This window comes from Gigantopelta aegis, chromosome 4, assembly GCF_016097555.1.
Source record: "Gigantopelta aegis isolate Gae_Host chromosome 4, Gae_host_genome, whole genome shotgun sequence".
Taxonomy (NCBI): domain Eukaryota; kingdom Metazoa; phylum Mollusca; class Gastropoda; order Neomphalida; family Peltospiridae; genus Gigantopelta; species Gigantopelta aegis.
The window spans coordinates 28,904,168-28,914,348 of NC_054702.1; the positions used below are offsets into that span (position 1 = coordinate 28,904,168).

The 10,181-nt window shown below is 34.9% G+C and overlaps 1 protein-coding gene across 5 annotated transcripts in view; it reads right to left on the reverse strand.

Moving 5' to 3' along the window:
- Positions 1–10,179, reverse strand: part of LOC121370321 (intersectin-1-like) — a 108,537-nt gene extending 98,358 nt beyond the window's left edge. For all 5 annotated transcript variants that reach the window (XM_041495467.1, XM_041495469.1, XM_041495468.1 and 2 more), the window contains exons 1-10: positions 9,894–10,179; positions 7,977–8,015; positions 7,536–7,622; positions 6,863–6,926; positions 4,898–5,100; positions 4,207–4,323; positions 3,689–3,728; positions 2,451–2,542; positions 1,950–2,013; positions 681–880 (exon numbers count right to left, since the gene is read on the reverse strand). In XM_041495467.1, the coding sequence (XP_041351401.1) occupies positions 681–880; positions 1,950–2,013; positions 2,451–2,542; positions 3,689–3,728; positions 4,207–4,323; positions 4,898–5,100; positions 6,863–6,926; positions 7,536–7,622; positions 7,977–7,989 (880 nt within the window). In that variant the 5' untranslated portion in view covers positions 7,990–8,015; positions 9,894–10,179. The remainder of the gene's footprint in view (positions 1–680; positions 881–1,949; positions 2,014–2,450; positions 2,543–3,688; positions 3,729–4,206; positions 4,324–4,897; positions 5,101–6,862; positions 6,927–7,535; positions 7,623–7,976; positions 8,016–9,893) is intronic.
- Between the last annotated feature and the right edge of the window lie 2 nt (positions 10,180–10,181).

A 10,181-nucleotide genomic window follows, 5' to 3' on the forward strand; every position in this document is an offset into this window, starting at 1 on the left:
ACTTGTCTAGCTGTCGGTAAGGTGCTTAGGTCATAGAATCTAATTCTAGCATATATCAATGGCCATAGTATGTAAACTGCCCATGTCTTTGCTGCTACTGAACAATGGAAATGTGTCAGAATTATCAAATGTTTAACACTCAACAGCCAATGATTAATAAAAAGATTTATTTTAGGTTAAATAATCTAAATTCTCAGAACTTTTGAGGTCAACAAGCATTCAAAGAATACTGCTAAAGCAATACATGTTCCAATTTTTTTTATCTCCTAACTTCATGGGCCATAACTGTCAAATATGGGTAAATTGTCCTGAAAGACAAATGTGATCTGTAATAGTACATGATAAAGCTCTGTACAAAAAATTTCGGCTTAGTATCTTGAGGCAAAGGGAAAAAAGTGTGGAAAACAAACTTCTGTATCTCCCTAGTTCAAAGGCGATAACACCATCACAAATGGGCAAATTGTCACGAAAGTCAAACTTGATCTGTAATAGTATATGATAGAGCTATACACCAAATTTCAGCTTAATATTTCAAGGTAGTGTGAAATAAACATCCAGAAACTTATAAGTGGGCCAAACGGATGGACAGACAGATGGAGATGAAGTCTATAGTCCCCTCTGGTTGGACCGGTAGGGAACGAATAATACAACTGTGAACCAAGGCGACTGTAGATACATACGGGCAGGCTGCGAGATGGGAACCGCTGGCATGCTAACACTAGCCAGACTGCCGGCCCTTCCTCTCATACTGGCAGGAACCAGCTCTGCTGGAAGTTTGGGTGGAAGTGTTACTCCTGATCGAGCCAGATCAGAGAGGTGCATAGCTATACAAAATTCGTCACACGTCAACTTGCCATCATTGTCAACATCAGAGAGAGTCCTAGAAAAAACAGGTATCAAATACAGGAAATATGAAACACAAAGTTAGACTAAAACTGCAGTCTCTCTTCTCCATCCTGTATCTTTTATCAATGTTAAATACAAACACAACTTCCATTTTAACACATTTGTGTTTCCATTATCAACAGATATCATCAACTACCTATGCAACTCAAGTTTCACCATTATTTTGAACACAGAGCAGTTAAAAACTGAATTATTAGTTATACACAGAAAGCAACTTCATAACTACATTGTTATACTTTTCTGTAAGTGGTAAATATGCATGTTAATTTTTTCTATGGGAATTCTGCAGTCACATTCTTCTGTAGCACCAAACCTAATGCACTGAACTTGAATGAAGGAAGAAAACATTTTATTTTACGACGCACTCAACACATTTTTTATTTACGGTTATATGGTGTCGGACATATGGTTAAAGACCACATAGTTTTTGAGAAAGGAAACCCATTGTCACCACATCATGGGCTACTCTTTTTCGATTAGCAGCAAGGGATCTTTTATATGCACCATTCTATAGACAGGATAGCACATACCACAGCCTTTTGTATACCAGTCGTGGTGCACTGGCTGGGATGAGAAATAGCCCAATGGGCCCACCCACTGGGATCGATCCTAGACCGACTGCGCATCAAGCGAACACGTTATCACTTGGCTACGTCCCGCCCCTGAACTTGAATGTGCTCTAGATTGCAAATAAGATCTAAAGGAAATCAAACAATTGTGTGCTGCAGAAAGAAAATACTGATGATCCATTTTGAAGGCCTCAATATTAAAGTTAACTGAAGACTGCAGCCATAACTATATGTAAACTGGGCAACATATTTTTACCTTGACCCAAATAAGAAAAATATGAAAACAAATAAATAAAAAATAACAAAATTCAAATATTGAATTCTCAAAAAAATATTAAGCAGCAAAGTTCCAATTCCTTTTAAAATCCTGTAAAATGGGATAAACTGAAAATCTACATTTAATTTATTAATAAAATGTAACTGCAGGATACAAAAAACGCCCCCAAAACATAAGACATATATTATGTTATTTACCATATTTGTGCAAGCAGTGGTTGGGGTAAATTGGACTGAAGAAGAATTGCTCTTGCCTCAACACCTGAAACACACATCATTATATGAATTAAACATAACAATACAGTGTCACTTTGAACAACAAAACCCTAATTCAAAACTGAATTCTAAGGGAGATATGTAATTATTTGTTAAAAGAAATTTAAACCAATTTAAATGGTGGCAATGAAATGCTGTCAAATATTATTTCCACAATTTATATTTTATGTTTACCATTTTCTCTAATAAATACTTTTGTTTCATCTGTAAAATAATAATAAATCACATCAAACAGTAAATACTGCAACTAAATTTAACATCTACAAATATATTCAAAAATTTGGAAAATGTTTTAGCAAATTAAAAAAACCTTAAGTGGCCAAACTAAAACAATTCAATTCCTTACAAGATATGCATACATGCTTAGCTGATACAACAAAAAGCACACAGTGACATATGATAAAACACAAGTTGAAATCACACCTGTTAAAAATCCTCGTTTGTTTCTGTCATTTGTATTAAAAAGCTGGGTATATTTTAATTTGCTCTGATGCGGCATAGTCCAGGCAGCTGACCTGAAATTATTATAATGTAAAAGAAAGTCAAGACATTTCAGGTAATATTTACAGAAAATGACAATCATAAACAGTTAACTAAACACAGAAATTTCCTCAAGTCATGTTCAACACACATTTAATGGAAATCTGGATATGCAACATGTAACAATCAAGAAATAGGTAACTGAGATTGTTTGCAAATAAAGGATCTAAAAATCCTACCAACGAATCATTTAGAACAAGAGCGGACATAAAAAGAAGATGACATACCCTAATATAATAGGAAGGAAGGAAATGTTTCATTTAACAACACACTCAACACATTTTATTGATGGTTATATGGCGTAGGACATGTGGTTAAGGACCACACACATATTGAGGGAGGAAACCTGCTGTTGCCACTTCATGGACTACTCTTTTTGATTAGCTGCAAGGGATCTTTTATATGCACTATCCCACAGACAGGATAGCACATACCACGGCGTTTGATATACCAGTCGTGGTGCACTGGCTGGAACGAGAAATAGCCCAATGGGCCCACCGACGGGGATCGATCCCAGATGCACCATCCCACAGACAGGGTAGTAAATACCACGGCCTTTAATATACATATACCAGTCGTGGTGCACTGACTGGAGTGAGTAATAGCCCAATGGGCCCACCGACGGGGCCGATCCCAAACTGACCGTACATCAAGCGAGCGAATTACCACTGGGCTACATCTCGACCCCTTAATATAATAGATTACCATAAATTAGGACAAATATTATTCACAAACTCTTCACATCCATAATTTAAATAAAGTAACAAAAGATTCTTTAAAAATATGGAATGGGTTGTTGCCGTCACAAAAAATGTCCCATAACTGGTATATCCAATCTCTGGCCAAAATCCATACAAAAGACCCGTTGCTGATTTTTTAGTTGGAGTAGCATATATGGTGACAAAAAATTTCTCTTTCTGTTGACCAAGTGTCAAAATAATAATACATATGATGCCAAATATCCATAGTTTAAAATATGCAGAGGTGTCGTTAAAACATTGTTCCTTTCGTTTCTTTAAAATATACAAAGGCATGAAAACTAGTTAAAGTAGTTTGCCAATGTTTGAGGAAATTACTGTGAAAGACAGAATTAATAAATATGAATCGTGTTAAAAACATACCCAACTTGTTTGTTAACTGGCATTCCTCCTGCAAATCCACCTATTCCAGAAAATAAAAACATACTTTTTAAGCAAAAAGATAACTTATTAGATGACAATTTGGTTATATTACATTATACTGAAGTTTACTCTGGTGTGTCTTTCTGTTAAATGCTTATTAATTAATAAAATATGCCTGTTATGTATTTTGAAATTCATATATTAAAGAAAACACATTAATTACATTTATTTCTATTTCAATTAATTTTTTGTCTCTAATAGTGAAAAATTGCCTTGAAAATACAGAAAATGCCCCAAAAATGTTTAGTTCACCATGCTGTGACAATTTTGTAGGGACAGTACTGTCACGTCAGTTATTCATTTTCTAACTGGCTGGCATTGAAGGAACTGGCAAATAAATGTACTTATTATGATGTCAGGTTGACAGGTAATACAAGACCACTGCATATTTCGTAGTATTTAAAATATCTACATTAAAACATAGACACAAATACCACTTTGTAAAAACATATCTTGACCTGAAACAGCTGGGGCAATTCCATTAGCCATTAGTGGCATGCCAACTGACCCTGTTGTCATAGTGCCAGTTACCATAGATACAGGAGGCATCATGCCCATCATCATTGGTGGTGCTCCTTAACAAAAAAGATGAAACTTATCATTATTCTTTTAAAATATAAATTTTCACGCAATATGTAAGGGCAGTTATATGAAATATGAAGTATAGTTCCACTGTTTAAAACTAATCAATTCAATTTAGGCAGCACCTACCATTTTAGTGACAGTAAATGCTATATTTCTGTACAAGCATTTATCCACAAAGTGGACAGTTAATGTCATTATTTTTAATCATTTCATTTCAACTTATTTTCATGCTGATATTCAATTAAGGTTCAAGTACGCTGTCCTAGGCCCACGCCTCAGCTATCTGGGCTCTCTCCAGTACAGTGGATTAGTTGTTAATTGGTAGTGTGGTTAGTGAGAGAGAAGAGGGTGTAGTGGCCTTACACCTACCCACTCAGTCGTTAAAACTTGTTCTGGGTGGGAGCCGGTACCGGGCTGTGAGCCATGTATCTACCAGCCTTATGTCTGATGGCTTAACCATGACACCACAGAAGCTGGTTATTTTTAATCAATGTGCTCCAGTGGAGTTGTTAAGCAAAACAAACGTTATGTCATTATTTAAAGATAAAGTAAAACTCATGATACCGTGTATTGGCCCAGGCATCCCGACACCAACATTCATAGGCTGCACTCCGAATGAACCTATCACTGGATAGGGGTCAGCCTTCAGGCTAGCGGGAAGTGTCTTGGGCAACTCGTAACCTTGTAGTTTCTTCTTGATCAAATGCATGGCAATGGAGAACTCCTTCTTGTCCATTTTGCCATCGCTGTTCATGTCTGCAAGCTTCCTGAAAAGTATACAAATGTTTCTTTGATGTAACAGAAGACCTTGGTGTTTAAGGTGCGCGGGTGCGATCGCGCTCATACAGCACATGTAATTTAAATCTGGCGAGTGTGAAAAACAATGCATGTTACTCGACAAACAGTGCACGTAAAATAAATTTGTATACTTATTTCCACTATTTACAAAAAATAACACTTTTCATAGCTCATTTAGCTGATAGGAAGGTCCTTTTATTAAAACATTAAACATTCAAAACATGGGACAGAGCTTCTAGAATTTATATAAAATCCACTAGTCATGGGATCAGTGATTTTAAAAATTTACAAGCCAGGACAGAAAATTAACTAGCCCTACTTTACTTTAAGTGAATATAATTTTCCTAAATACTAGTAATAATAAGATATGTCACCTGAAAAGGGAGATAGAGATTAAAAACACTAACACTGAGGTACAGGCTATTTATATTTACAAAATAGACTTAACTGCAACATTTGACTATTTTGTATCAGTAGCCGTCAGGCATGGCAATATTAGTTATTTACTAGCCCAACATTGAATATCACTAGCCATGGGAGTGAGGCTACCATAATCTAGAAGCCCTGTGGGAGTAGCTTACATGCAGTCATTAACCTTCTGACTACTGCAGGCGAGATATCTCGCCCGACGTCACATCAGTCGATATACTGTACACTGTATACAGTGCATTCCCCAATTCATATTTCCCGCCGTTTTGCACACGACACTCACCGGAAACGGAAATATAATTAAAGAAAAAAGATTTTTTTTCAAAATGGTGGTTTTTGTTTTGATTTTTTCAAATGAAAATACCTTGAAATTTTGAGTTCAAAAAGTGGTTTTCAGCAAGTATTTTCGCTTGACAACAATGGCGGCACGTCGCGGTAATTTTCAGGGATCGATAGCTGATTGTAACAGCTAATTTGATAATAAATTTCATCGTTTTACCAACAACGAAAATTACCAAATATTGCAATATGAATCGTAGTTCGGGTTTAAAAAACAATTCTGGTCAGAAAACCACTGTTATCGGGAATAATGGACATAAATACTGGACAGCTGGCCACAAATGCCCGTAAGTAAACGCAACTTTTTCGATTTTTTGCCTAATTTTAATCACCATTAGCCGATCTAAAATAATAAAAATTAAAAAAAAAGACACGAAAATAATACTTACCGATTTATATATGAACTCTAAAGGTTAAACTGATATTTCTCTTCGTTGAACAAATTGCAAAATACTGGTTTAATAGACAATTTGGTAGACGTACCAATCAAAATCTAATCTGAGCTACACTGCCTATTTGATTTATTTTGGAGATTGCAATTTTTCTCTCATCTTAGCATATTGAGGTGTGCGATTTTCCACTCGCCTGGATTTTTCAAAAACCAAGGACTGTAACAGGGGACCAAAAAAAAAACCCCAACAAAAACTTGTGCATTTTCAATAGTAATTATTATGTAGTATGCATGACATTCCAATGAAAATATAAATATAAAATTTATGAGGATTTAAATATTTTAAATAGTTTTTTAGGCATATACAATCACATGAATTTTGTCCAATAAACTGATTTTTTAGTGAGCAATGTCTATACACTGCAAGGTTTATATAAAAAAAACTTAAAATGTGGCTGATAAAAACTATGATTCTAACAAATGCAAATATGACTTGTACTTCACCATCAAGAAATATTCTACACTAAACTGGATGATTAATTTAATGTGACGTGTCCACAAAAAGCACAAACCATATCTGTCCCAGCACACTGGTCGGTAGTCCTGACTGCAAGAAGAACCCTCTAGCCTGTTCCCCTACAGTAAAATAAGTAACAGTGTGTTAGTGAAAAAATATTTATACCATATTCAATTCTTATCAGGCATTGAAAAAACAACAACAAAAAAAACATTTATCTCCATAAATGGCCTTTGGACTTCATGGAAATAATCGTTTCACAAGGCACGGAACCGAAAAAGTATTTCCCAAGAAATTTGAAATTCTATGGCCTGCATAGACATTAATGGTGATCAACAGACCAAACCCATATCAGAAGGTAAAACGGGTATGGTGCCATAGCCAAATTCTTTGCAGATATCATTGTTTAAAGTTAACTGTTTGACAAAATTAATGACTCTTATCATACTGTATGATTTTCTTAACCCAAACCCTAAACCTAACCCATTTTCTTTGTGAAAAACAACAGGTGCATGCAGCACACACATTGTAAATATTTACTTTGTGAAAAACAACACGTGCATGCAGCACACACATTGTAAATATTCACTTTGTGAAAAACAACAGGTGCATGCAGCACACACATTGTAAATATTCAATTCCACAGCACCATATCCAAAAAAATTCTTTCTGGCAAAAAACCTAAGGTTATTTACATATTTCAACCATTACTATGATGAAGACAATACCTGTGATAAAGCCATTAATGGGCTTCAGTTGGAAGAACTGTGCATCATGTTTCGCTCGGTCTTCTCCTGATATACGCCAAGCATCACCTGAAAAACCATAAAAACTATGAGTTTATTTAAAGTATTCTGCATAGATGTTTAGTTTAATGTATGTTTAAAAAAATTTAATTAAAATTTAAAAAAACCCAATTGTCACTGCAAGAGTAATACATATACCTATATTTTGCATTTTATCCCGTAAAGGCACAAATAAATTTCTCTGCTATATAAATAATAATTTCCAAAATTATTTCAAACCAAAATTGGTCATTAAGAATTTATATAATACACATGTATACACATATGGTGATGTAATACTAAAGAACTTTAATATTCAAAATTTATGAAAACTAATTTCTTTTTAAAAATAATAAGTTTAATGAAATTTTGAACTACACTTACCAGTATGTGCCATGACGCTAGCCTCATTAAGAGCAAAACCTACAAATGAAAAAACAAATTGAAAACAAACATATATTAACTTACAAGTACAAGTTTAAGAGCTATTATTAATAAATACAGTTGAAACCCCTCATTTGCATATAGGGTTGATGCATGAAAAACTTGTTAATAACTGGCTTCTTAAAAAACCTACACTGTGGCTCAATTCATTCATTATAACTAGCAAGTAGCCTCATAAATGTCTGTTAGATAAACAGAAGTTGAATTCTAGGAATCACACTGAATTAAATATGTCTAACAAAAATACCTGCCAATTTGAACTCTCTAGCAACCATACAAAAATGTTCACACTATATTCACAGCAATAGTACACCAACACAGCTATATTCACAGCTTGGAAACATGCAATCACAGTGTAAATCCAGGGCTTTTTGATTATGGTAGCCCCATTCCCATGGCTAGTGATATTCAATGATGGGCTAGTAAATAAATACTATTGCCATGCACGATGGCTAGTGAATTTTTTTGGTCAAATGTTGCAGTTAAAGTCTATTTTGTAAAGATGAATATCCTTTCCCAACCCCAACCCCCAATGTTAGTGTTTTTAAGCTCCATCTCCATTTATTACTATTATTTAGTAAAATAAAGTAAAGTAGGGCTAGTGAATTTTTTATTGTGGCTAGTAAATTTTTAATCACTGATCTCATGGCTAGTGGATTTTATAAAAATTCTAGAAGCCCCGACTTAACCTCATTCAAGCACACAAAAAAGGTTTAATTTTAAAAACCATTATTGTGATGTATGTAAGTTGTACACCTTTCCAGTATATAACTCCTCCACAGACAAGACTGTCAGTGCTCCCTGCTATCACAGCTTGTACATCATGATAACGGGGACATTGCGGACTCAAGCTAGACTGACCATTAGAAGATCTTGGAGTTGCTTGAGCTCCAGCATACATGACTCATCAGCAAACGAACATGCCCTAACACTCACTAATCCAGCTATTTATTCTAATCTATAGGCAAATAACTGGACAGAGAACACAAGCCAAGAAAGAAAACTGTGTATAACAGAAACTCCAAAATCAAAACTGAGTAGCAGAGGCTTATAATCCAGTAAGGGAACTATCCTAAGAGAAAGAAAAACTCAACCCAACCCCATCGAAGTCAATGTATACGACACACAATTTACATTACCAAAGTTTCCCATTTTGCTAACCATTCAAGTTTCGAAATTGACAAACAGCAGGTGTCAAATATTTATCAAAATGCCCAATATACTTTCTGACAATTAGTTTGACAAGCAAGGTTTTTTAAAATTTTAAGAACAATTGGCAAATTATCTCCAAGGCATTTTAGGATGACAAGTGGTCAAAGACTGGGTTTTTTGCCAAACTTTACATGTAATACAATAAAAAATGATGGTATCAGTCAAGTCCATGAGCACTTGGTTTCCTGAACACATCATAAACAAAAAAGTATTGATTAAATGAAAGCACCAAGACATACCCAATACGAGACCTGACTTATTTCAAATTTATAGCATTAATACAATCCTATCGATAAATTTAAGGAATAATATGAATATACATACTAGACCAACGGCACTGCCCAAGTTCAGCCAGATTGAGCAGAAAAACGTCTGGTAGACTGGCATATGCGCTACACAGTAAACCAAATGACCATATTGGGAACCAATTAAATAGTTCGCAAACATTAGCAAAACTCTAGCAGGCTGAACTTGGGGCTGATTGTCCTTTTATGTTCGACACCTCTGACAGCTTATGAATGATTGAATCTCAATGATTCTCATCCCCCCCCAAAAAATCTCGCCTTGTCATTGAATGCCTATCATGTCAAATGTTAGCTGTTAGCACATATTGTAAAATAGCAAATATCATATAAATGAAAATACCTTTCAAGTATTAGATGTTACACAGAGCTGAGCTAACTAGATACAAGAATTGGCACAATTCCACCCAGAATTGGCGATTGCAAAGTCGGCGGCAGCCATATTTCCGGTTAAACATAAAATATTCGAACACAGCTCAACAGTTCTCAGAGTCCCATGAACAATTGTACGTTATAATATTTGATTAATATTTACTACATATATGATTTTTTTTAAAATCATCAATCTGAAGCATTTATGCTTATGAAATATGACATTTCTTCAACGGCACACAAGGCCACTGGTAGAGTT